This window comes from Anguilla anguilla, chromosome 11 (assembly GCF_013347855.1).
Source record: "Anguilla anguilla isolate fAngAng1 chromosome 11, fAngAng1.pri, whole genome shotgun sequence".
In the NCBI taxonomy this organism is placed as follows: Eukaryota; Metazoa; Chordata; class Actinopteri; order Anguilliformes; family Anguillidae; genus Anguilla; species Anguilla anguilla.
Genome location: NC_049211.1, coordinates 26,156,394 through 26,184,271, shown reverse-complemented (window position 1 = coordinate 26,184,271; position 27,878 = coordinate 26,156,394). Strand labels below are relative to the sequence as shown.

General features: G+C 50.7%; 1 protein-coding gene across 4 annotated transcripts in view; it reads right to left on the bottom strand.

Moving 5' to 3' along the window:
- Positions 1-6,876: 6,876 nt before the first annotated feature.
- Positions 6,877-27,878, bottom strand: part of LOC118207614 (bromodomain adjacent to zinc finger domain protein 2A-like) — a 33,966-nt gene continuing 12,964 nt past the window's right edge. For 2 of the 4 annotated variants that reach the window (XM_035381375.1, XM_035381376.1), the window contains exons 5-30: positions 26,896-27,108; positions 25,808-26,281; positions 25,321-25,381; positions 24,792-24,900; positions 24,318-24,419; positions 23,308-23,524; positions 22,830-22,891; positions 22,038-22,103; positions 21,399-21,773; positions 20,995-21,249; positions 19,470-19,684; positions 19,076-19,150; positions 18,771-18,942; positions 18,617-18,679; positions 18,066-18,210; positions 17,147-17,733; positions 16,679-16,907; positions 16,241-16,396; positions 15,995-16,155; positions 15,478-15,543; positions 13,043-13,326; positions 12,656-12,791; positions 11,585-11,731; positions 10,902-11,161; positions 10,025-10,168; positions 6,877-9,522 (exon numbers count right to left, since the gene is read on the bottom strand). In XM_035381375.1, coding sequence (XP_035237266.1) covers positions 9,363-9,522; positions 10,025-10,168; positions 10,902-11,161; positions 11,585-11,731; positions 12,656-12,791; positions 13,043-13,326; positions 15,478-15,543; positions 15,995-16,155; positions 16,241-16,396; positions 16,679-16,907; positions 17,147-17,733; positions 18,066-18,210; positions 18,617-18,679; positions 18,771-18,942; positions 19,076-19,150; positions 19,470-19,684; positions 20,995-21,249; positions 21,399-21,773; positions 22,038-22,103; positions 22,830-22,891; positions 23,308-23,524; positions 24,318-24,419; positions 24,792-24,900; positions 25,321-25,381; positions 25,808-26,281; positions 26,896-27,108 — 4,934 coding nt within the window. In that variant the 3' untranslated portion in view covers positions 6,877-9,362. The remainder of the gene's footprint in view (positions 9,523-10,024; positions 10,169-10,901; positions 11,162-11,584; positions 11,732-12,655; positions 12,792-13,042; positions 13,327-15,477; positions 15,544-15,994; positions 16,156-16,240; positions 16,397-16,678; positions 16,908-17,146; positions 17,734-18,065; positions 18,211-18,616; positions 18,680-18,770; positions 18,943-19,075; positions 19,151-19,469; positions 19,685-20,994; positions 21,250-21,398; positions 21,774-22,037; positions 22,104-22,829; positions 22,892-23,307; positions 23,525-24,317; positions 24,420-24,791; positions 24,901-25,320; positions 25,382-25,807; positions 26,282-26,895; positions 27,109-27,878) is intronic. The other 2 variants (XM_035381378.1, XM_035381379.1) reach the window with 2 other exon arrangements.

Sequence of the window (27,878 nt, the reverse complement as noted above, 5' to 3'; positions counted from 1 at the left end):
ATAATCCCCAGGCGGGAGGGGCACGGGGCACGGGGGGGTGGGGGGTTTGGGGGTGGGGGTGGGAGGGCGCACAGGACCATTAAAAAAAAACAAAAAAACTTAACCCCTTTTTCACCATCACTCTGGTCCCCACACAGTCAAACGAACTGCGCCTGTCTCCCTGTGTGCCATCCCCAACACTTCCCTCCATACTGAAATCAAGGACACCAACAGAGAGGCAATGTTAGTGCAGTGGTCAGTTCTACCATGCCACAAACTTCAATCCCAAAATAATAAAAGACAATAGTGAAACATCTCAATATGTCACTATGTTTCAGTACTAAAGTCAGCCGTAATTTAATGCTTTGCATTGGCAAGTGGAGATTAAGCAGAGCACAGATACTGCTGGAGGACAAGGACTGCCACTGGGTCTGTCTGGAGTAACTCACCGGGGCTGCTAAACTAAAAGAGCTCATTTATGGTCTCTATCTAGAAGTTTTGATTGAAGGAGCTGTGTGATGTGTGTGTAATGCGTGTGGGGAGAGTGCACTGAATCGTCCAGCAGCTGGAGAGCTAAGACCAGGTTACTGATGGGTCGGAGCACTGGGGACAGGGGGGAGTGAGCACGTTCTGTGGGCACGACGGCCGGTCCGAGCCCAGTGCGTGGCCCGGCCTTCTCCCACACAGCAGTAGCGTGCGGCGCCGGCGCTCGCCCTGCCACATTTCACCCGCCCGCCGATAAGCGCTGACACGCAGGAACCGCCCAACAATAGCCTCAGGAAACCACCGTGGGCAAGAGGCCCCCAAACGGAAGAGCCTAGAGCCAACAACCTGCCAGCGTTCAGCCCCAAAAACACCTGATCCTGGCAAATCCATTGTTTCCAGTGGCCATGCATGTGCCCCCAGGAATTCAGTTTTTATATTAGAAACATGCTGAGTACACAGTCTTTACACTTTCAAACAGAAAGTGAAAGTGTAAATGTTGTAAAAATACTTTTTTGCTCTAACAATGTTTTTCCTTGATAAACAAAGTTTAACAATAATAAAAAAAAATAGTTAAAAGCGAAAGTATAGGGACAGTGACAGAATTTTTGTTGTTTTGACTCTGAACTCCAGCACATTAGATTTGAAATAAAACAATGCATATGAGGATAAAATGCAGACTGTCAGCTTTAATTTTTGGGTATTTACTTCCATATTGGGTGATTTGTGCAGGAATTATAGCCCTTTGTATACACAGTCCCCCATTTTAGTGGAGCAATAGTAATTGGGCAATTGGCTGCTCAGCTTTTTCTCATGCAGCTGTATGCCTTTGCATCATTAATTATTGTGCAAGAAAGCTAAGAAAGGTCTAGAGTTAATTCTGCATTTGTGTGGAATCTGCATTTGAAGTCTCAACATGACGGCCAAATAAGTGTCAGAAGCTGCCAAACTAAAATAAATTGATCAGAGACATAGCCAAAACATTGGATTTGGCAAAATCATGTTTTATACAAACCCCTCAGAGGGTTCACCACAAGATTCAAACTACTGACAAGCCTCCAGAACAGAACAGTCAGATTAAAGAGTTGATTTTTGAAAACCATAGAATTCTGGAACAAAGCCTCATGGACAGATGAGACTAGAATTAAGCTACACCACAGTGATGGAAAGAGGAAACTGTAGAGAAAAAAAGGAACCACTCATTACCCAGAGTCTTTGTACACACGTTTAACCAAGGGGAGGTACAAACTTTTTAAAAACTCAGCAATGTTTATACATTTATTTATTTTTTATGTATGTTTTTTTTGCATTTTTGTTGCCCACTTTTATTCTCCAAATTTTGGAAATGCACCAAGCCTGCCCATCTCCCAGGTCAGCTGAGAATACCTCCAGAGACCATTTGGTTGCAGCAATGAGCTTGGGTATATAAAAATGACAGGGCATTTCAGATTGAGGAGAACAGAAATAGGGAGAATTTTTTTTTCTAAAAAAACGGAGAGAGGACAGGCCCACTTCCGTTTGTATTTCTGTTTTATTCAGATGAGGAGAGCACATGGAAAGCAGGATATAGAGGAGGGATGATAGAATGTGCCAGGGATCGCTCCCCCACCCACTCTGGAGCTGTCATATATGACTCAAAAATCAGCCACACTATGAGCTGAGCCAAACGTCTCCACCTACAAAAAAAAAAACATCTGTCGAATTTGCATGTCTTAAAAATCTATCAGGAGACGTAATATACAAAAAATGTACATCACACTGAGATATTTTATGGGTTATAAGCCTTCAAACAGAGGACAAACTTGCATCTTGATGACAGACAGGAGGGCTGCAACTGTTGGACACAATTGTCTTTCTTTTCTCTTTTCACAAACTGCCATTTTATCTACCAGCTTTAACCTGTTCAAGTTTAACTTCCATTTTACCTACAAAATTTCATATTTAAATATATGTATAATTTCTCTGCCACAACTATGGCTTCTTCAAGGTAAAATATAATCTCGCTGTTAAACTGGAGCAAGTGGACAGAAGTAGGAGTCACAATAAGAATAAGATTACCAGAAAATAAAGATCTTTGAGACATTAAGTCCTCCTGTCCTGGTGTAATGATGGCTTGCATGTCTCCTGCAAAAGCAGCTGAAGGGAATATCAAGTAAATTGGCCCATCTCAAAGGTCCCCAATAAACTCTGATAGAGCACCAAGCATAGTCTTTCTAGCGCCCCCTGCAGCAGCACTGCAATATGTCACCTTAAGAATTCTGCACATGTTCAGTTCAACTGTACGGCAGAGGCATTCAGAAGACATCACCTGTGAGACCCTCTATGTCTAGTGCATAAAAATACAATATATTTTGTGAAGAAATTAATTAAATGATGGGGGTATCCTGCCCTGGCTTGGTCTCGTACTATAACTGATTTGGGGTGAAACAGGATAGCACAAACCTAAAAGGGGATTTGTCTGTACCCATGTCCCACTGGAAACGTGTCATGATCAGTACATAATCCTGCATCTGTATCATTCGATTAGCATTCGGATTGTGACATTTTGATCCTCGTGATCAAGTGTACAACTCCATCCCCCCACCTCAACCCATTCACAGTTGGGCCAACCTTTGGAACCATTTAGGAAGTTGTGACCGTTTAAACACAGGAGCTGTTCTGGGTGCTGCCTGGGCGGTAGGCACAGAACTGATTAGTCCGAGTTTCGCTTTGTTTGGGTGGACAGAGCTGGTAAAGCCCTGGAAAATCCCTGTTTGGAAAAGCGGGGGGGGGGGGGGGGCATCGCACTGAACGAAGTGGGGACAGCATGTTTGGGGAGGAGGGGGAGGAGGGAGAGGAAATGCTGAAAGAATATTGCTGCGCCCGCAGCCCTCTTGTCAATACAAAATGCTGGCGGCAGAATTCTTTGTGAATGTGAGCGTTTGCATGAGTATGTGTTTAAGTGTGTGTGTGTGTATCTGTGTGAGTGTGAGTGTGTGTGAGCGGAAAGAGGGGGGGAGTTCCAGTGAGAAAGAGGGACTGCAATGGAGGAAGAAGGAAGGAGAGTGAAACACCAGAAGAGAGGAGAATCCAATCTTTATCAGTAGAAATAAACTGCAGGGTTAAAGATCAATACTCATCTCCATAAAACCAGGAGTGCATGAGAACAGACAGGTAGGCAGGTACAGTGTGATATCAGAACAGACAGGTAGGCAGGTACAGTGTGACATCAGAACAGACAGATAGGCAGGTACAGTGTGATATCAGAATAGACAGGTAGGCAGGTACAGTGTGATATCAGAATAGATAGGTAGGCAGGTACAGTGTGACATCAGAACAGACAGGTAGGCAGGCACAGTGTGATATAAAAACAGACAGGTAGGCAGGTATGGTGTGATATCAGAATAGACGGTTATGCAGGAAGTGTGATATCAGAACAGACAGTAGACGGGTAGGGTGCAATATGAACAAATTTGCAGTTGTGTTATTTAGATTCTGTCACTTATTGTTATTGAGCATTTAATATTGGATCACTGTGTGAGCTGACTAATTTTGTTCTGTTTCATGGACAATAGCTGACGGCTTGAATTCAGCACGCACGCACGCACGTACGCACGCATGCACACACACGCACACTCACACACACACGCAGGTCTTACAGTCATGGCTCTTACTCTTGCTCTTGCCCTTGCCCATTTAATTTGCAGAGGATATTGTACTTGCAGTGGTGGTACAGGTCTACAATGATAGCCCCTAAAATTAGTGGAGAAAAGGAATAAAGTTGGGGGTAAAAAGCTGCTTTGTTGCTTCGTCACTTTGTCAAACTATCATTAACCGACAAAAGCATTAGCTTAGGGAAGCGTTTATTTGGATAATTATTTAAGGATTATTTAGGTTTACAGCATGAAAAATGACCCCTAAATGTGTTCAGCCAGTGGGAGATGAGGTCACAACAGAATATGACAAGGTTATGGAGGATCATGGATAGTGTTTCCCAGTATCCACAGACAGGTGCAGTTATTACAGTTTGGGGGTTAGGCGCAGCTGGTTATTTATGACAGTTTGGGTTCTTCCTGTGTCCCCTGCGGGGCCAGGCCTAGGCTCGCCTTTCGAAGAGGCGCCCAGATTTCCATCATGTTTGCTTCTGGTCAAAGCAACAATTAATTTCTGGCCCGGTTACACATAACTCAGGGGTGTGGTGAAGTTGTTACTGGGACCTGACTGGGAAAGGATGAAGACAAAATAATGTTTTGTCTCCCCTGATAATCGGGGTTCAGCCAATGTTATGTGCATTCATGTCCAAATTCTAAACTTTTAACTAGCCCTAACTTTAACGATAAGAAATTATTCTCATCAACTGTTTCACCCTCATCCTCTTCTGAAGGACAGTCACACTAGAGCTACCACTGAAACAGGTGCATCCTGGGTATAGCTCTGGACAGCTACACTAGCCTCACCACTAAAAACATGCAACTGGCAAAACGGTGGCTAAGAAGCTGGCCACCTCATTGTTTGAGACATAACAGCTTGAGACCTGTGTAAGCTCTTATGAGGGGTATTCCTAAGCAGAGGGCAATAGTTTTACTGCATTACCCTTGATCAGTTCTTATTCTTTTGCTTTCTTTTATAAATGTGCTGCCCAGAGCATTACATTACATTACATTACATTTCATTTCATTTATTTGGCAGATGCTTTTATCCAAAGCGACATACAAAAAGTGCATTTCATGGTCATAGGCAACTACTAAACACAGGTTCAATAAGATACAATACTTATTTTGTACAGCTATTTCTAGCCAAGAACACAGTTTATGTTTGAATATAGCCACCGAGCAGCCAACCCATAACCATTTTTAAAGTCAATGCATTGCAATTCATGCGTGATTTGTTGCATTATGATTAAAATGTGATAACTCAGTCCACCATGCAAGTGGTGCTGTTGCAGACACCTCAGTAGGCGCTGACAGCCAGGCATGGCTGGGCTCCAGCAGGTCTGCCCAGGGTTCCACGGGAACATGAAGGGGCCTCCACCCTCACAGCGAACAGCATAAGGGACTGAGGCTGAGGCCCGGTGAAGGACTGCGCCATGGTGCTATGGGCCCAGCTGAGCCTAGGCCAGACTGGCCCTGCATTGTGGGTGTCAGTTGGGGGGCGGGGTTTAAAGCCTACCCCCCAGGCCCCCTCCACTGGCCCCAGCACCTGTAAGCCCTGTTTTGTGGGGCTAAGCCCTTTGTGGAGTGGAGGGAGGGTTCTAAAATCCCGCTGGCGTGGGGACTTTTCTATGCCCTATTCTCAGAGTGCTGACCTCGACAGAGCCAGCCCCCTCCACACCCCAAAATCCCACCCCGTAAACACCAGCCCCGAAACTGCCAGTGCTGGAAAGCTGCAGAGATCTCAGATTCCTGGAGAACAAACTCTAACTCTCTAAATACCCCCTCCTTCACCTCTTCCTCTACCCTATTCCCTTCAGACCACCGCCTGCTCCCTAAGCACCCACCCCCCCCACCCTGAGCAGCACCAGTCTCACAGCCTGCCTAGAGGGCATGGGGTTTGGTTAAGTGCAGGTCAATGCTGTAGATTTACAATGACTAGCCGATGAACCATACTCAGTATTTACAAATTCCTGGGTGATTTTATGACAAGGAAACTGATAACTGCTCGGCACTGATTTAAAAAACAGACTCATAACTGCTCGGCGCTCATTTAAAAAACAGACTCGTGCTACATGCCTTGATACAGGCATACACTGAGGATGGCTTGGCTTTTTGTTCCCATGCTACAAATACATTCTGAATGTCGACTTACCGCCAGTTCATTTATACAGATGGCTTACTTCCTCCATCTGTCCAGTCTCCGGGGGCAATGGGACCACTTCACCACACCGGCTGAAAATACATCTTATGATGAGGTTTGGGTGCCCCCTAGTGGCCTGCAAGTCTCATCCCCACAGTGCGATGGCAAGCTTCTGCCAAATGCTGCCAACGCCAAAGCCATGGCTGCGTCTCTGTCTCTCAGCAACGTTGTTGAGTGACGTCACAAGTCCTATTGCACTTGCTCACCTCAAGCCCTTGTCCAGTCGTGGACTTGAATTCCCTGAAAATACATCGTTTAAATCAGCAAGTCCATAATCTGCGAGTCAAGAGGGCTCTGTGTGGGATTGGGCTACCGCAGACTGGAAATGCACTTTGCCTGAACCCAGACTTCATCCCTAAATGCTAATTTCCGACAGATCACACTTCCCTTATCACAGAATAAAACCTCCACAAAACTCAGGGAAAGCCTTCAGTGGGAAATAGTCCTTATTAGGTATGCAAATAGCCTGCGAGCACTGAAGTCAGGATCTCAGGGAATTCAACCATAACCTTTCCCTGTGTTGTTCTTGCCCGCCCCCATACACAGGCATCTAAGGTTGAGGAATAAACAGGCTGACACAGATTATACCTCTACTAGATGTGGCTTTATTCAACTCAACAGTACATTGTACAAATGCACACGTGTAACATCACATCAGTACAACATGTTCCTTAATGCCTCCTCTTAGAAATGATAGCTTGGTCCTAAAAATATAGAAAGGAATAAATTTAAAGTCACAGAAAACTGTACATTATTAAAAATTATTCACTAAACACCACATTTTGGTTATAGAAAAAGTATCCAGCGCCCCCTTTCTATGACGAAGGGAACGAGTTAATATGCATTTCCTGTTAACCGATTTGATTCTCTTGTTGAAATGAGTCTCATTGCTCACATTGTGTACTCAGCGCCATGTGTTGTCTGGAGGACAGAAACGGTTTCAACAAAAACAACACACAAAAGCCAAGAGGGGTGCGAGCAGGGCAGGCCAACGGGACCACACAAGGTGATGGGGCCCTGTACCTCCCAGAACCCCCTGACCTCCAGGAGACCCCCGCAGTGGCCGGTTCTGCCGGGCCCTCTCTACGCTGCTGATGCTGAAAGAGTAAGGCTGCAACAACCCTAACTCAGCAACCGTGCCGTCAACCACCAAAGGACTGGGAATGAGACTGGCTGGAATAGGTGGGGGGAGGATCCCTCGCTCACATCACTTTTGTGGAAAGGGAACATCTGCGCACTCACTCCCCCCCCCTCCCTCCCAGAGCACACGTCCAGCTCCTGACACATCTCCAGCTCATATCCTGTCAGATTTAAAAAGCCTCTTAATCCGTTTCCCTCAGTTTTTTGCCTTAATAAGCACCTTATGCCTTCTTCGCAAGCACTGATGCCGCTGATAACGTGTACTTGTTTCAAGTACGGTTGTGTGTGTGGTTTCAGAGGATGAGAGTTCTGTCTGTGGTTTCAGAGGATGAGAGTTCTGTCTGTGGTTTGGGAGGATGAGAGTTCTGTCTGTGGTTTGGGAGGATGAGAGTTCTGTCTGTGGTTTGGGAGGAAGAGAGCTCTGTCTGTGGTTTGGGAGGATGAGAGTTCTGTCTGTGGTTTCAGAGGACGAGAGCTCTGTCTGTGGTTTGGGAGGATGAGAGTTCTGTCTGTGGTTTGGGAGGATGAGAGTTCTGTCTGTGGAGGATGAGAGTTCTGTCTGTGGTTTGGGAGGATGAGTTCTGTCTGTGGTTTGGGACATGGGGGGAGAGGGGTGGTACAGCAGATCTGCATTAAACACACAAGGATCGGGAACATTTAGCTATTTTAACACTTAAAAAGAGATTGCAGCCATGAACGCCACAAAGAAGCATGACCAACAAACAGCTCTGTCCCAGACGCACCTCGCCTTTAAATGACATCATTTACGGGCGAAGCAGACAGCCTTATCAGACAAGCTTCAGCTCAAACGTTTACCCATTTACACCGCTGGGTATTCACTGGAAGGGGTCTGGTCAGGTACCTTTAGCGCAAGGGTACAACAGCAGTGCCCTGCCTGGACTCGAACCTGCAACATTCAGGTCCGGCGAAGGAAAAGAGGATTCCCCACTGAACTGCCCCGCTCTAGTATATTGCTTTAATATAAACCAGGCGTTGAAACGGATGGGGGGGGGGGGGGGGGGGGGGTGAGGACGCAGGGAGGGGGAACCCCAGGCCGGATCAGTGGATGAGCCCTGCTGCTAAGTTGGGACAGTCTTGCACATCAAGCAGCATCAGGACACAGGGAAGCCATTGTGCCTGACTACGTCAGGCAGTTTGGGGGGAAAAAAAGATAAAAGTATTTCCTATCAATGTGTTTACTGGCCATTTCATGAATTTCTTAGATCTCTAATATGTGGTCTGTACACACGCACTACATCCTATTGCTATTAAATAGTCCAGGCTATTTCCTTACATTTATATATATATATGTATACATATATATATATATATATATATATATACCATAAAAAGTAACGAGAGAAAACAAAGTGCCTCTGTCCAGGAGACCACTACAAGCCCCGAACGCAGGGCGAAGACAGCGTTAAGGAGAAACACTTTGCGCCGTGCGGCGGCGCCCTCGAGTGTGTGTGACGTGGCATTGCTGTGAACTCGGCGTTCAGAGGAACATCCCCCCCCCGCCGTCAGGCTTGTCCAGCCCAGAGCGTGAGAAACGGACTGCCCCCATTCCTCACCCCCCACCTCGCCCCCGCCCCCACCCACGCACAACCGCTGGGAGAGGGGGATGTAGAAACAGGAAGGAGGGTCTGTGTGTGTGTGTGTGTGTGTGTGTGTGTGTGTGTGTGAGAGAGAGAGAGAGAGACTCTCTCAATACAGCGGAGCGTGGAAGTGTTTTTGTGAGCCCAGCAAAATGCAGCTGGTTTGGAAACACCACAAAAGAAATCAATATAAATATACATTTGTACACAGGGGGGCGCCGTGAAGCCCTGGGGGACCACACGCAGCAGTTTTAGTAGCAACAGGAAATGTCTGGAGGGGGCGGGGCCGCTAGTCCCCGGGCCCCGCCCCCCTCGCGCACCCGCACGCCCCTATTGGTCCTTGTCCTGGTAGAACTCCGCCCAGCGGCTCTGGAAGAAGCGCCTCATGGCGTGTCCGGCCAGGCCCACCTCCGACGTGTCCTCGTTAAACAGCTGGCAGTTATCAAACACCAGCTGGGCGTCGGCCGCAAACTCCTCACAGCTGCAGTAGCTGCCAGAGAACACACACGGGTGAGCGAGAACGGGGACGGACACGGGGGGGAGAGAGGGGAGAGACGGGACAGAGAGGAGAGAGAGACAGGGGGGAGAGAGGGGAGAGACGGGAAAGAGAGAGGAGAGAGAGACAGGGGGGAGAGAGGGGAGAGACGGGAAAGAGAGAGGAGAGAGAGACAGGTGGGAGAGAGGGGAGAGACGGGAAAGAGAGAGGAGAGAGACAGGAAAGAGAGAGGAGAGAGAGACAGGGGGGAGAGAGGGGAGAGACGGGAAAGAGAGAGGAGAGAGAGACAGGGGGGAGAGAGGGGAGAGACGGGAAAGAGAGAGGAGAGAGAGACAGGTGGGAGAGAGGGGAGAGACGGGAAAGAGAGAGGAGAGAGACAGGACAGAGAGAGGGGAGAGGAGGGAAAGAGAGGAGACAGGAGTCAGGTGGGAGAGAGAGGAGAGAGAGACAGGTGAAAGAGAGGACAGAGACAGGGGAGAGAGGGAGCGCTCCTTACCCGCCCTGTAGGAGGCGCTCCCGCATGGTGAGGAAGTCCATGGGGTGTTTGACGATGCGGCGATACCCGGGCACCAGCCGCGGGTTCACAGGCTCCAGGAAGGGCCAGGCGTCCGCGTGAGCCTCCATCTCCATCAGGATGATCCTAGAGAGAGAGAGAAAGAGAAAGAGAGAGAGCAAAGAGACACAGAGATACAGAGAGAGAGAGAGATAAAGAGAAAGATTTTTTAATGTGCATCATAATTACATCAACATTTAAAAAAACAGGACATTCAATTTGAAATGGTTTAACAGGACCTGTTGCAAGGGAACACAGCTGAAAAGGCCTGCACATGGGCTATGTACCAAGTGTGCAAAACACACGCAAGCACATACACCCACACAGACACGCACACGCATACACCCACACAGACACGCACACGCATACACCCACACAGACACGCACGCACACACACACACCCACACAGACACGCACCCACACAGACACGCACGCACACACACACACACCCACACAGACACGCACACGCACGCACACATACACCCACACAGACACGCACGCACACACACACCCACACAGACACGCACACGCAAGCACACACACCCACACAGACACGCACACACACACACATACACCCACACAGACACGCACACGCACGCACACATACACCCACACAGACACGCACGCACGCACACACACACACACCCCCACACAGACACGCACGCACACACACACACAAACGGACGCACGCACACGCACGCACACACACACACCCACACAGACACGCACGCACGCACACACACACATACACAAACGCACGCACGCAGCACGCGCGCACACACACAGCGAGGTGAGACCCCGTGCACGCTGCAGGACTCACTCGCAGAAGGTGAGGTCCGGCTGGTTGCGGGTGACCATGCGCCGGCGTTTGGATGGCGAGCAGGCGGAGCTGGCGCCCTCCCCTGAGAAGCGGGCGTGGGAGGGGGCGGAGCCGTCCCTCTGGCGCGTGGCCATGCCCCGGTCCCTGCGGGGGCTGGGGTCCTCGTCCGAGCTCCCCGAGCCGTAGCCCTCCACCAGCCTCTTCTGCATGCAGGACTTCCGTTTGGGGGTGCGGCGTGGCCGCTGGGAGTCCCCGTTCTCCTGGGGGGGGCAGGGGTGGGGGAGACAGTGTCATTTCTGCCCTTCAATCACAGCTCAGGAGCCATTGATGGGGCCAATTTTCCAAGAATCACAACAAGAAATTAATTTATCATTATAATAACTGAGCTTGTCAGGAGGAAATACAAAAACATACAACAATTAGAGATTTAACAACTGGGGGTGCAGGAATGAGGCCACAAACACAATAACACCGACGTTTGCTTCAGCCTTAATTTAAAATGACTAAACCAAATAAACAGCAATTTACATCGCTGCTGTTTTTGTCGAGAGGAGAATAAGGGTGCACAGAAGGAGGAGGCTGACATTTCCTCACTGACAAAAACCCCCGATAATCACAGAGTCACCAAAACGCCCCGCCCCTCGTGTCACAGCCCCGCCCCCCGCCTCGCAGCCCCGCCTCACCTTGGGCGCGCACACGGGGCAGAACCAGTCCCCCTCGGGGATCTGGGAGATCTTGGGGCGCAGGCAGTACATGTGGCAGCCGCGGTCGCAGCCGTCACACAGGAGGAGGTACTCGTCGTTGTCGCCTTTCCGGCACACCAGGCAGGTCTGCGTGGGCAGCACAGAGCGGCGTTACCCTCCGCGCATCACGCATCACGCCCCCGCCCCCCGCAACACTCCAGGGCCAATGAGAGGCCAGGGAGCCGCGCGGGCCATGAGCTAAACCAGGCATGACACCCTTAGCTGAGGCCAGAGAGGCCTGGCGTTCTGCGGATGTTTCTCTGGGATCTTTTGCGACATCCTGGATGAGCTGTTTCTGTACCCTTGGAAAAATTTTGGTGGGCTGAGTAAGTGCTGGGAGGATTCACCCCCTGTTCCATTTGGCTCTCACTGTGGTTTGGAGGTAATGACTCTCACTGTGGTTTGGAGGTAATGGCTCTCACTGTGGTTTGGAGGGAATGACTCTCACTGTGGTTTGGAGGGAATGACTCTCACTGTGGTTTGGAGGTAATGACTCTCACTGTGGTTTGGAGGTAATGGCTCTCACTGTGGTTTGGAGGTAATGGCTTTGAAACCCTTTCCGGACATTCCAGACATATTTCATCAACTTCCTTTCTCATCTCCACTGGAATTTCCGTAGCATAGTGTGTAGTGACTACTTCACTCTCATTGTGAGGGTCAATATGAGGTCAGATTCAAAGGTGCTGGCTGTAATCAGGTCTGTCTGTGTTCAATCAGCTGAAACTAAATATGGTTGATTGGTTGATAGAGCAGCTAAGGGTGCAGTTACTATGTTTGGCGTTTACTCCATCTCCCTTTGGCCAATTTGACATTTTGCCTAAAGACCAAAAATCATTCAGTGTTGACAAATATGCAATAATAGAGAAAATCAGGAAGGGGAGCAAATACGTTCTCACAGCACTGTACGCTAATAAACAGAAGCGCAGAGGGAAGGCGAGAGGAGAAAGACAGCAATGAAAGAGAAGCAGGAGGAGGGAGGAGAGGAGAAGGAGGGAGGAGGAGGGCAGGTACCACTCGGATGACGGATCTCTCCCAGGCGACGGAGCGCTCCAGCTGGAGGAGGCACAGGGAGAGCTGGGAGGAGCTGCGGCAGCGATCCAGCGCCTGCCTCCACAGCCGCAGCCGAGGAGTGATCTCGCTCTCCACACTGCAGGAGAGAGGGAGGGAGAGACGACACATTCACAGATTTGTAACCACTTAGGTCTATATTCAAACCACACAAATTCATACAATACATTAACGGCGCAACCTTTGCGGGTCCTGAAGTATTTAAGAAACACACACACATGCATGAGCGCGCACACACACACGCACGAGCGCACACACACGCACGAGCGCGCACACACACACACACACACACACACACACGCACGAGCGCACACACACGAGCGCACGCACCTCTCCACCTCGGCGGGCGGCTGGTCCCCGGGGGGCGGGGTGAGGGGGGCGAGGCGCACCACCTCGGCCAGGTTCCAGAGCGGCTCCTTCAGGTAGCGGCGCTCGATGCTGCACTCCAGCGCCGCCAGCCGCAGCACCGCCAGGTCCAGCGGGTTGCTCTGCAGCCGCAGGAAGCCGGACCACTCCCGCTTCGTCTTCACGATCCAGTCGTCCTGCGCCTCCACCGCGTGCTGGTGGTACTCCAGGTCCGTCCGGGTGGAGTCGGGCTCGGGCAGGCTGAAGCCCTGTGTAAAGAGGAGGGGCGCCTTCTGAGACGAAGCCATTACCCAACTTGCGTTGGCCTGCACTCCAATCGCTGCACTGACCTGTGACCTCAGGAAGTTGCTCCTTAAAGCGTGGTTACGTTTCCATAGTTACTTGAATGCATTCAGCCGCAAGCTCTGCTGCCCTTGACTCTCTCTCATACACTTACACACCCAGCGTTACATCAGACGTGCAGGCACACACTGCGTGAGTAATACACTGCCCTTGACTCTCTCTCATACACTTACACACCCAGCGTTACATCAGACGTGCAGGCACACACTGTGTGAGTAATACGCTGCCCTTGACTCTCTCTCTTACACTTACACACCCAGCGTTACATCAGACGTGCAGGCACACACTGCGTGAGTGATACGCTGCCCTTGACTCTCTCTCTTACACTTACACACCCAGCGTTACATCAGACGTGCAGGCACACACTGCGTGAGTAATACACTGCCCTTGACTCTCTCTCATACACTTACACACCCAGCGTTACATCAGACGTGCACGCACACACTGCGTGAGTAATACGCTGCCCTTGACTCTCTCTCTTACACTTACACACCCAGCGTTACATCAGACGTGCAGGCACACACTGCGTGAGTGATACGCTGCCCTTGACTCTCTCTCTTACACTTACACACCCAGCGTTACATCAGACGTGCAGGCACACACTGCGTGAGTAATACGCTGCCCTTGACTCTCTCTCTTACACTTACACACCCAGCGTTACATCAGACGTGCAGGCACACACTGCGTGAGTAATACGCTGCCCTTGACTCTCTCTCTTACACTTACACACCCAGCGTTACATCAGACGTGCAGGCACACACTGTGAGTAATACGCTGCCCTTGCCTCTCTCTCTTACACTTACACACCCAGCGTTACATCAGACGTGCAGGCACACACTGTGTGAGTAATACGCTGCCCTTGACTCTCTCTCTTACACTTACACATCCAGCGTTACATCAGACGTGCAGGCACACACTGTGTGAGTAATACGCTGCCCTTGACTCTCTCTCTTACACTTACACACCCAGCGTTACATCAGACGTGCAGGCACACACTGCGTGAGTAATACGCTGCCCTTGACTCTCTCTCTTACACTTACACACCCAGCGTTACATCAGACGTGCAGGCACACACTGTGTGAGTAATACGCTGCCCTTGACTCTCTCTCTTACACTTACACATCCAGCGTTACATCAGACGTGCAGGCACACACTGTGTGAGTAATACGCTGCCCTTGACTCTCTCTCTTACACTTACACATCCAGCGTTACATCAGACGTGCAGGCACACACTGTGTGAGTAATACGCTGCCCTTGACTCTCTCTCTTACACTTACACACCCAGCGTTACATCAGACGCGCAGGCACACACTGCGTGAGTGATACGCTGCCCTTGTTCAGCGTGGTAAACAGCGAGCGAGGGGAGGGGCTATCGGAAAAGCAAGGACTCACCGAACAGAGCGGAGGAGATTTTTACAACTCCCACCGGTGCCTTGAATGTCAACTTGCATTGTCACTACACTCAGACTGATACTTAATTTCCCAGAAGGCACTACCAGAAAGCACCTGCGGATGCCTTCCTAGAATATGTCTGAATGCCTTCCCAGGATGCACTTGTGATGGCCTTCCCTGTGTTGAGTCCTTGATATTACACAATTGCTCGATCCCCTGAGAGAAGGTCAAGAGGAAGTGAAAGGGGGAGGAGGGAGAAGAGACCCATCACCATGGTTACTGATTAGAGGGTGTTAATAAGAACCGGTTTTCGGGTTTGTTAACTCAGAGGAGGGAGTCCTGGGGAGGGTAAGAGGGGAAGGTGGGGATGGAGCACTACTGTACCCCCATCCCCTCTACAGCGAGGCGGGGGTGCACGGGGACCCCACCGAGAGGCCATTTGATCCTGCCCACAGGGCTGTGCAGCACACTCTGAACTACTTCCTCTGTGCAGGAGGTAGAAGGTAAACTTTTCCTCAAACTGCACAATGTCGCCCCCTTGTGGCACTGCTGATTGCTGTTTGTTTGTTTTTTTGCTGCTGCTTGCTGTGGATCTGGATCAAACCGGACCTCTGTGGGCGGGGCTTTACCCACGTGGCCCCGGCCGGTCGCTCCGGGGCGTGTACCTGAGGTTCTGGGGCAGCGGACTCCGCGCTACAGTCGTCGTCGCTCCTCTCCATCTGCGGACCCTTCTTAAAATACAAAGTGTGCACAGTGTGATGAGGCTCTGCCTCCCTGCTCCACCCATGCAGTGTCACCCCCACTGCACTAGGGGGCAGCACTGTCACAATGCTGCAGCACAAATACTGCAGAGCAGGGATTCCCAAACTTTAATCTCAGGGCCTCCTAAAATTACCCTAAAATGAGCAGCTGCTTTTCACATTCAAATGTCTGAATTGTGTTGTCATCATTGAACCACAGGAAAAAAAGCAACTATTCGATAAATATCGATATATATTAATTACAAAAATCATAATTTTGACAAAGATGTGCAAACCAAAATTAGGTAAGTATAAAAAAAGATGGCCAGGGGTCCTTGTATCCCTGTTTGGGAAACCCTGCTAACGAGGTCATCAGGCCACACCCAACCCGGGATGTGATGCCTGCAACACCCCGGGTGACCTGCCCCGCCCCACCGCTCACCTTCTGCTGCAGGTCTGCCATGATGACCCTCTGCTCCAGGTCCTCCACCCACTGCAGCACCCTCACGTCCGCCTCCATGGCCTTCGCCGTCTCCGCCCACGGCTCCTGCACGGCCTGGGCCAGGGCGGGGTCCGGCTCCGCCCTCTCCTGGAACACGGGGTCTGCAGGAGGAGGGGCGGGCGGTTATTGCAGCTCCGCCCCGGTGGCAGGCTCCGCCCCCCCTGCCCCACCCGGGGGGACACTCACCGCTGATGGGTCCGGCGCACACCTCCGCCAGGTACTCGCTGTGTTTGGACAGGTGTTTGTGCAGGGCCTTCTCGCGAATGCCCCGCGGGTGCAGCGCCTCCACCAGGGCCGACAGCTCCTCCGGCTTCCTGATCCACCACCACCCACGCACCATCCCTGCAGAGAGAGAGAGAGAGAGAGAGAGCTCAAAATGACACACCTCCAGACGTTGCTCTTGTGCCAGGAACACATCGAGTGAGTCAGTAAATAAAATAATGCTTCATCTCCTCCTCCGCCCCCATCCCAAACCCAACAGCACAGAACCACTAACTGCATCCAAAGAGCGAATACGCTCCACACAGCACTCCCAGGTTGGGGGGTGGGAGTCTGCGTGGGAGACCGTGTGTGTGGGGAGGCTCATGTGGAGAGGGTGGTTGAGGCAAGGACGGGGGTTCCTACCCGTGGGAATGGGCCGTGGGATGAGCTGGGTGAAGTACTTCTGCTCGATCTCCTGCAGCAGTTTGGAGGGGGGCCGGCCGCGCCGCTTGGTTCCGGGGATGGAGTAGCCGAGGGCGGAGGGGTCGGTGGGGGTCAGGGAGGGCCCGCTGGCCCTCCTCCGCCTCCCGCCCGGCTTCGGGACAGGGGTGGAGCTCACCTGAGGGCTGAGGGCCGAGAACAGCAGACGCGACTGTGGGGGCAAGAGCAGAGAGACACAGGGAACAGAGTTAAACCACACAGGAACAGAGTTAAACTGCACAGGGAACAGTGTCTTGCTCAATGGTTCAATGCCATGCACCGCACCAAGGAACCAAACATCCCCAGAGTTGCAAGCTCAGTTTCCGCACCATTACAGCTACACTGCAACTCGAGGAGGGTATCAAGGGTGCTATAGCAGGGGGTGGCCATGTGGTGGCGCTAATGACTCACCTGTAGGGGAGAAACGGCGAAGATGGGCAGGAGGCCAGGAGGCGGGGTCTGGTCTTTGGAGGCGGAGTTCGGGAGGGGGGACTGCAAGAGGGAGGAGCCGTCGCAGGGCGTTTTGGGGAGGAGGTTGAACCACTGTCCCTGCTTCTCCGCCATCTCCTTCACGCTGTCACCGTCCTGTGGACACGCCCCGGGCAGCCCGTCGCCTGTCGAACCCTGAACCGAGCCCTGGGATTGGCTGAGCCAGGCCAGGAAGGCGGACTGCGTGACGTCGTAGCCGTTCTGGCTGGCCGGGCCCCCGGCGGGGGACTCCTCCGCCCCGGCCTTGCTGCTGCGTCGCCGCCGCCGGTTTTTGGCGGTTCTCAGGTGGAGTTCCACCTCCGGCTTGATCTTGCGGGGCCGGCCCCGCCCCCGGGGGCTGCTCATCAGGGACGCCGTGCCGGGGAGGGGGTCCTCCTCCTGAGGGGACGGGGCGGCGGTGGGCGCGGACACGGCGAGGTCCGTCGCAGGCTCAGTCTTCACAGGCGAGACGGGGGGCTCAGCCGGGACCTGGGGCTCCTCCTCCTCCTTCACAAGCACATCTCCTGACCCTAAAGGACAGCAAGGGGGCGCTGTTACTCAAAATCCCCCATGGCTCCTATTCATTACATTACAGGCAGGCATATTCGCCTTACTAATGCTAGAGATTAAACCTGATAATTCAATGAGGACACTATTAATATGCACATACACTGGGCAGGTACATAGGCTAGGTTTATTTATTTTAAAAAGCCTATTATCAATCTGCAGCAACAGATGTCCAGGGAAGTCAGCAGGGTTAGGTCAACACCTTATCATACGGCAGCATTAATCGGAAATCTGAACCTACAACATTGCGGTTTGGGGTGGAGTTCAGAACCATGGCGGGAGGCGGGAGTCTCACCCAGGATCTCCTCTGCTCCCTCCACCAGCACTCCCCCGAGGTGAGGCAGAGCCCAGTATCGGCGCCGGTACCGGTCCTGGCCCAGCGACACCGCCCGCATGGTGTGGGAGCACTGAAGCAGCTTCTTACGAAAAAATACCTGACGCTGAGACAAAAAGGCACACTACACGTCAGATCAACACACACAGCACAGGGTGCTCCCCAAGACCCGTCACAGCGCACAAGAGATCATCAACACAACTCCCACACTACACCGCAATCACAAACAAGATCATCAACACAACTCCTACACTACACCACAAATCACAAACAAGATCAACACAAACAACATGCAAGATCAACACAACTCCCACACTACAACACAAATCACAAACAAGATCAACATGCACCACACGCAAGATCATCAACACAACTCCCACACAACACAACAAATCGCAAACAAGATCATCAACATGCACCATCAGCAAGATCATTAACACACAGCACAAGATCATCAACATGAAGTTCTCCTACTGAAAAGGTGACGCGCTCGCGGTGCTGCAGCTCCGTACCTTGGTTAGCTTATCGATCTGTCTCTCCAGTTCAGGGACACTGGCGGTGGTGGGGCTCTCTCCCTGCGCGGAGGGAAAGGAGCGCAGTGTAAGCGTTAGCGACGGCAGCGCGGCCTCCGTGTGTGTGTGTGTGTAGCGCAGGCGGTGACGGTACCTCGCTGAGTTTGGGCTCCTCCCGGCGGGCGCGGCGGCTGCCCCTCTCCAGCACCACGCCCTCCTCCAGGCTCAGGCTCTCCTCCTCCGCCACGCGGGCACTGCGCCTCCGCTCCTCCAGGCACAGCTCCACCTCCGAGCGCCCCGTCCGCCGCGCCAGCGCCGCCTTCAGCCTGGCACAGAGTGGGCACGGAGCGGGCATAAACACAGCGGGCACAGAACCGGGCATAAACACAGCGGGCACAAACACAGTGGGTGTGAACCGGGCGTAAACACAGTATGGGCGAATGGGACATACAGTATTACCTGCGCAATTTGCCTTCAATGCCCCATTTGTTCTTCCTGTAGATAGCCATGTTCTCCAGTGTCTTATCAATCTCACTGAAAGGGAAGGAGAAGTAGAGAAACACGGTCATCCGCTGAACACACAGCTTTCAACACACAAGCCGTCAACTAACACGAGGCACGTTCTGAGCGAGGGAGGAGGGGTGGGACAGGAAGAGAAAAAGGGGGAAAGGGGAGAAGGGAAAGAGAGCGAGTGGGAGACGAGGGCAAGAGCAAAACAGAGAGCATGAGGGGGGCACTCCTAAAAATGAGGAGGCCAACAGTCCAAACGTGGGCGTGGCGATCAACGATTCAGACGAGTTCGGCAGCCAGCCCCGTTAGGGAAGGACAGGGCAGCGCCGGCTCCACCGCGCACCTGATGACGATGTTGCTGCTGTTGAGCTCGTCCACCAGGAAGCCCAGCATGGCGGCCTTGGCGTCCGGGGGCAGCGCCTGGAAGGGCTTGGAGCGCAGGCTGCTGCAGACGTCGGCCTCGAACCCGCGCGCCTCCAGGAACACGCGCAGGCCCTCCGACACGCTGCTGCGGTTCAGCTCCAGGTCCGCCAGCTTCTCCCCCAGGATCTTCACCGACTGCGGAGAGAGACAGCCAGAGCGGCCAATCAAACGCCGGGAACGCGCCCGCGACGACGCAGCCGATTAACTGGCGAGGAACGCTGAGACAGCAATCTGACCGCCTGCTTTATGGAGCTGTCCCGTGGACTGCACCCAGTACAGCACACAGCAATCTGACTGCCTGCTTAGCCCAGTACCACACACAGCAAGAGACAGCAATCTGACTGCCTGCTTAACCCAGTACAGCACACAGCAAGAGACAGCAACCTGACTGCCTGCTTAACCCAGTACAGCACACAGCAAGAGACAGCAATCTGACCACCTGCTTTATGGAGCTGTCCCGCGGACTGCGCCCAGTACAGCACACAGCAAGAGACAGCAATCTGACTGCCTGCTTAACCCAGTACAGCACACAGCAATCTGACTGTCTGCTTAACCCAGTACCACACACAGCAACACGCCTCTGCTGGCCTCACATCACTCAGCTCAGCACAATCACATTCTCAGTGTACTTTCAGCAGCGAAAGCTCAGTCAGAGAACTTCAAATTAAACATTACAATTCCATGAACTTACCTGAACTACAGGAAAACCTCATTTATTTTCACAAATACTCCGCCAGCTTCCAAAAACATATGCCACTGACACTGCAAATGGTATTTAAAATACTAACTTAAAAGGCTTATAATTCATAATGCCAAATAATTGTATCAAAACAGTCCAATATCAATAGTTCTTTTTATTCATCTTTCAATGAATGCATTCAGGGAAATTTGTTTTTCAAATAAATATCAAAATTAAATTATCGATAACATACGAACCAGTTTAAGCATTAAACTTCAGTGCTTTTAAAAAATAATATAATTTTATTGCATTTAAAAAATTGTAACAACATGTCATTGATATTAAGGTAAATATTTTTATAGTAATGAATTAAATAAATGGGGCATTGGAATTTCAATGAATATCAATGAATTAAATTCAGTTTCATTTAATTAAAACTTAAATTCTCTACCCTGTCCCCTATTTCAATTCAAATGAAAGAAACTATTTCGAATTTATCAACAATTCTCAAATCAAATCAGAACTGCCCCCATCCCTGCTCAGAGGCATAAGCTCAGCAGTGTAAACTCGACAGAGTAAGCTAAACAGTGTAAACTAAGCAGTAAATTCAAGAGTGTTAATTCAGCAGTATAAATTTGGCAGTGTAAGCCAAGCAGTGTAAATTTGGCAGTGATAATTCAGCAGACAAAACTGAGCAGTATAAGCTAAGCAGTATCAGCTCCTAGCAGTATCAGCTCCTCAGTGGGAGGGAAGCTGGACTGTTTACCTGGTAATAAGGGGGCAGGCCAGGGTCACGCAGGGCAGCCTGTACCAGTTTCACCAGCAGGTCCTGGAGCTCCCCCTGGCTGTTGCCCAGGCCCAGGAGCCCCTCCTGCAGGGTGGCCAGGCTGGGCAGGTCCCGGGGCAGCTGCAGGCCCACCACCTTCCCATAGCTGTGCAGGAACTCCACCACCGCCAGGCAGTGCGAGAAGGCTCGACCCGACAGCATCAGGCCCGGCAGCCTGGAGAACACGGGCAGAGCCTGGAGAACCACGAGCACACAAACACAGTTACACACAAATACACACACACACACACACACACACACACAAACAAACAGCTAATCAGTTATACACTGGCCACTAACTGAAACCGGTCGGTGGTGTGACCTGTGTTGGCCACAGCTCCCACCTTGTGGTCGGTGATGCACATGTCCTCCGTGGGCTTCTTCAGCTCCTCCAGGAGCAGCTGCTGCCTCTTCCTCTCCTGCAGGCGGCGCTGTGCCTGGGCCCGGCGCTCCGCCTGCCTCTTGGCGGCGGCTGCGGCGGCGGCCTGGGCCTCAGCTTCCGCCTTGGCCTTGGCCAGAGCCTTGGCCTTGCTCCGCGCCCCGCAGCCCCTCTTCGCCCTCTCCGGCGGCGGCGGCGGAACCACCTCCTCCGCCTTCTCCTCCGCCTTCGCCCTCTTCCTCCGCCTCTGCTTCTTGGGCTCGGGCGCCGGTTTGGGGGTGCCGGTCTCTGGGGTACCCTCCTTCTCTTCCTGCTCCTTGGCTTCCTTGCCTTTCTCCACCTGATCCCGCAGGGGAGACGGAGAGACGGGAATAAGCAGTTTGCAACAGCATGACTCCGAGGCGCAGAAGAGAAACCGGTCAGATTTCTGTCACCGTCGCTGATGTGGTGTAAACGTGCGGAGCTGATGTGGTGTAAATGTGTGTTACTTTCACGACCAGCTCTGTGCTGAAAGCAAGCCGCTATCACCTCTGCAGCTGACGGACAGAGCGTGCTCAGCATATTCCAGGTGCAAGCAAAGGCTTTTAACTGAACGAGCGCCTACCTTGGCTTTCCGCTTCCCCTGTCGAACCTTTTTAATCTTGGTCTCTTCCTTCTTTTTGTTCCGGGCCTGAGGGAAGAGAAAGACACATTTCTCTCTCACAATCCTCCTCTTAAGCAACGGGAGTTACACCAGCACGCGCGCTGAATGGCTTGGTAATTAAACTTCAGCAGGATTCACTTTAATGACAAACAATTTTTAACAAAGCTGAAAAATATATGCGTATCTTATATTTAAATATATGTTTACATTTCGGTGTTGGACAGGAGTTAGGAGAATATGAAATGATAGAAAAACAAAATAATAAGTGATTCGGTGATACAACTAATCATGGTGCACAATAGAGAGGAGACAGAGCTCAAGAATTTTGTAATCTGTGCAGAACAGGGAGACTGGACATTACTGCTGTATTCACTCGTGAGCAATTCGCACGTCAGTAGAACATAAGCTGGTACCAATTATCAGAAGCTTCAAGGAAGAAAGAGCACAACAGATTCTGTTCTTGCATCTACCTCAATACCAATATCTCCAGATTTTCAAGCATACAAAGCAGTCAGACTTATCTGTTGAGACTAAGATAATTTAAAAGCTCTCACACCACTTCTTTACAGGAACTACTTTCACTGCATTTCAGCCCGAATGGGATAGAAATATTTACACTGAGGCGTACTGATACGTATTCACAGACACCGTGATCCGAACTGAGCAGAAATCAGGCTGGATGAGTCCATGTGTGCTGCTGCACAGGTGTGCACTCTTGGAGTGAATCACATGCGGTTACAGGCTCTAGAATACCTTTCGTCGCATCTTCTTCATCATCTTAATCAGCTTCTCCTTCTCTTCTTCACTCAGCGTCTCTAAAATAGCAAAAAAACAGAAAAACCTATTTTTATATCTGAACAGAGCACGTTGCGCAGTCTACCACGGAAGGTCACCTGGCATCGGAATTCTTCTCTCTCAAAAACATTCTCAGTTGAACAAAAAAAAAAAGTTACATTTATGAAAAATGCACATTTTGCAAAAATCTATCCAAGGTGTCCAACATAAGCTGCAATCAAAACTCCAACAAGCAAATGTGGATAACTAGAGGGAACCAACGAGTGCAGCTCTCCTTAAACAGAACCAAAACTCCAAATGTCTTCTTTCCATAAGCTTGCACACCCTGTTTCCCCCCTCCCTTCCACAGCCCCCATCCCAGCCCAAATCTGTCCTCCACCCACACCCACATCCCCAACCCAGGCCCCTTACCACACTCCACCAACCCCAGTCTTACCCTGCACCTCCAGTTTCTTCAGCAGCAGGTCTGCCATCTTATCTTTAGGGGGCCTCCCAGGGCGGCGAGCGGGGCCCTTCTGGTTTTGGCTTGCACGAGCACGGGGCCTGGGACGGGGACGCACCCTGTCCGGATTTGGGGGACGACCACGCCTGCCCGTAATGGCCATTATCATGGAGGGCACCTCTTCGTCTGCCAGGAGGACCCATTCCACACCCTGGGGAGGTTTAGCATGTAATATAGCCAATCAGGATCTCGTGTATCACTCCAACTGAAGGCTGATCCAACACACACATTTATTTTCTCACCGCTTTAATGACTAAACCATAGACTGCAAACACACATTAAAAGGTAAGGCAATGTTTCCACGTTTGCAGCTTTACTCTCCAAAAGGCTTGTCGCAGTGTTACCACTTTGACACTGGTTTTACTTCCCTCTAAAACACTGTTTATATCGGTGCTACTGGTATAAAATCAATTTTTATTAATTTGTTTCTAAATTCAATTTAGAAAAACCAGTTCAATCTGTTACCTACCGCACTAGCTTTCAGCACAACCAGCAATAAAGGATATCTAATAAGACATGACTTCAGGATAGTTTAAATGATAAAATCTGTGCATTGCAGATCTTTGCTATGAATATTCTCCCTGTGTATGGGCAGAGAACGAAGAACAGCCTACAAGTATCCACAATTTGATATAATGTGGATAAAATGTGCACAATTCTGAGATGCAAATAAGAATTATTTTATTACTCGCCTAATTGAGGAGAACTGGCTATTTTTTATGGTATTGAGTATTATGCGAATATAATACTTGTGCTTATATTTATTTAATAACATCAACTACGAAGCTCCGCAAATGCAATTTCACTCACTTCTTGTTAAACTGTAATTACAAAACACCGGTTTTTACAGCGTGGAGATGACTACACAGGCGTAGGCTCCTGCAGAGTACGCCATCGGTTACCCCCACCCCCCACCTAAACCCCTAAACCCCCTGTTGACTGACCTGCGGCGTCTCCCGCTCCTCGAGGAAGTCGCCCACAGGCATGCGGGGGCTGAAGCTGAAGTGCTCCCGGGTCACCACGGTGACGGGGTGGCGGCTCAGATACTGCCAGGAGAGAAGGATCCTTTACCTCACAGGCTGACCCGCTCAATCCCACAGCTCCATAAACCACCACCGCCCCATTCCCCCAGCCATACAGAGTCATACATGCAGCTTCACACCCAAAACATTCAGACTTAGTTAAGTGATATTAACTGGGCAAAACCACATCGCATTTGGAGCATACATGGTGCAAGTTCTACATTCTTATATAGTTGGGAAATTCAACTATATAAGAATGTAGAACTTGCAGTTGGCAAATAACGTGGATTTGGCTGCTCTCCGTCTTGGCAGTTCCCCACCTGGGATTCGAACCTGCGTTTGTTTTGGTTTCCCCTCATTACGCCAGACGGCACAAGCTGCCCGGGTTATCATTACCTTGATGACCTCGGGGAACTGCTTCATCCTCTTCCCGCAGGGGCTGTAGTACCAGGTCTCTCCTTTCAGCCGATTCTCGCACCTCCGCACGCGGACCTCCCGCCTCCACCTGCCAGCGGGGAGGAGCAAGGCCAGGCTGGTTACGGTACAGCGGGTCCGTTTCCTCCACCAGTAAACTAGGCTCAATTAGCCAATTAGCTGCTAACACCAAGGGCATTTCATACAGGCACACAGGAATAGTTTTCAACTGTTAAGCGTTGTTAAAAAAAAATAAAAATCACGTCGCCAATTTTGCATCGCCCTCAGGAGCTGCAGGTCACAGCTGGCACTGGCACTGGAACAGTGACAGATTCAATCTGAGACCACAGGGCTCGACTCATCCATGCACCACAACATGGTGCCTTCAGCTAATGAGGCACCCAGCAGCCCTGGTCATTCATGAGTTTATTAAGCAATTTTGCTCAAAGGTCAAATTGCATAAATGATTGGACTAAAAATTAAGACGAGAAGTTCTGGAAAACCATGTTACCCGTTCAGCAGAGGGAACTTCACTTGCTCCTCCGTCGCTATCCTCCTCCTCTGCACCTCCCCTGCAAGCAAACAACAGCGAAGGCATCAGCTCCCCAGCCCAAAAGCTGCTCTATTCTCCAGGTCAATCAGTCCCAAAGCTGCCAGCCTGCAACCTTTCCATCAACATCACCCAAACCAAGATCATCCCTCCTTTATAAGTGCATCACCCAGAAAATACTTTCTTAGCTGTAACAAATGGGATGCATAAGCTGAAATACAAAGTTTCCGTTGGCTACATGCCGTGGCACAGGTGTCCCCAACCCTGGTCCTGGAGAACTTTGGAGTATGTTGGTTATTTTCACTTTCATATATCAGCCACCAATGTAGACCCAAAAAAAACTGACTGATTTCACTGATCGATTATGTGCTGAGAAACAGGGAGAAACCAGCAGGCAAGGTGGCTCTACAGGATGAGGGTTGGAGACCCGGTTATGACTTGCTCTTACCATTGGCTGTGGTTTCATCCTCATCCTCATCATCATCCTCCTGCGGTGGAGCCTCCACCTTCGGAGCTTTGGGTAATTTCGCCGAGCCCTTCCCGGTCCCCTTTGGGGCCCCCTTGGCCGTTCCTTTAGCAGTTGCCTTGACCGTTGCCTTGGCCGGGACTTTCTTCATTTTCAGATCTTCTTTTTTTGCTTTCTTCGCTTCTTTTGCCACCTTCTCTTCTTTTCTCACCCTTTTCCGAGGTTTCGGAGTGGCCAGATTGGGTTGGTGGGAGGGGCCAGGCCCAGGGGATGAGCCAATTGGCTCTTGGCGATGGGTGGGTTGACCCTTAGCAGGATCGGCCGCCCTACCCTCAGAGGCAGCTCCTGCTGCCTTCACCTTTCTCTTCTCCACCCCTCTCTCCCTCTCCTCTGTGGTTCGGACCCCTCCCTCTACTGCTGTGGACCTGCCCCTGGAAACCGGGGACTCCTGGGGTACTGTAACAGAAGCATGTGAACGGGTAAATAGACAGACATAATCTAGGGCTGTACAATATGGCGAATCACAATCTTTAAGCATTATGAAAAGAACCATGTTTTTTCTTTAATCACACCCGATACAGTAGTAAACAACCAAACGTCAGAGGCCATGCGAAAAGTTTCTGGGAAAAAACTTCATCACTGATATCTACTGGGTGTTGATAAGACAGCCAATCAGCTGCAAGGTCTGCTGCTATGTGATTATGTGTCTTATCAGAATTGAAATGCATGATTTTGGATCTTTTCCTGAATATGAATCATTACCATTATGCTTTTCATCATCAGATTTTGCACTGATGTGACTGTCTGATGCTTTACCTTGCATTAGAAAGACAGCTCTTTAACTCAACTGTGCATCACTACAATATTGTGAGCGAGTACTGTACTGGGGAGTGGGTGTGGCACCAGAACAGATTTTTCCAAGAGAGGAGATGGACATCTAGAACGGTGCGTTTCTTTTTACCATATTATCAGTGGATAGATCAACTTGCCATCAAAACTGAAAATGGATTTTTGGAACAGAGGGGTGCTGGTTTAGCCAGAGGGGGGCGCTGGGTTCGTTTTGGCATTACCGTGCACAGGGAGGGTGCGGGTCTTGGGGGCAGTCTCCACAGGTGTTCCAGCGTTGGGGAGTTTGCAGCGGCTGCCCGGGGGTGCAGGAGGTGTCAGGGCCGTGTCTTTGACTGGGAGCCCCTCTACACCTGCACCACTGCGCTGCACCACCAAGCCCCCCCGAGCCGAATCAGGGGCATCCTGGCCCCCCAAATCCTCTGCCTCACGGGAATCTGAAAGCGCAAGATCACACCGTCACACACCGGCTATTGGTGAGCGGACAGTCCGACACACGTCACATCCTCAGAGATACAGTCACTATGAATGTATGCATGACTACGTGAACATGCACAAACCGACACAAAACCCTTTCAATAACGCTTCAGATTTTTCAATCTATTTTTTGGGAAAGGCCCGCAAACATTAACCTATAAAAGATTGACTGCAAGAAGATGCATGAAATGAAATCACTGGTAAAATGTGGTATATCCGATACCAGAAATAAATCTGCACTTTACTGATACTTCTCGGAGGAATACACAACCTTCACCCAGGACATGTTCACATTCGCAGCGTTTGTGACAACACTGTGACAGCTCTGCGAACACTGTAAGAGCTTCACAATAATGTTTCCATATAGCTGTTAGACATGTGACTCTTGTGGGCGTGGCTTAGGAGTATTAATGTTTCAGGATGTCAGAGAACATGGTAATGCACATTCAAACAAGGAACCAGTGTCTTCAATCCCCTTGTTCCAAATGTTCCACTTTACCAGCTGCGTTTTTAAACGCAGCGCAAAATGGTGAAAACAGCACTTGAAAACCCTGTAAAATTAATGCAAACACTCTTCATAGAGAATAAAAATAGGGAATTAGATCTTCAGGAGCAACCAGCCCACAGCTGACGCTGTCCTTTGCCATCAGCCCCTGGGGCACGGAATTAAACACAAACTTGATGTCCGGCCTGGTCGTAGTCCCGTTTCTGGGGGTGTCTGGGAGCCTCG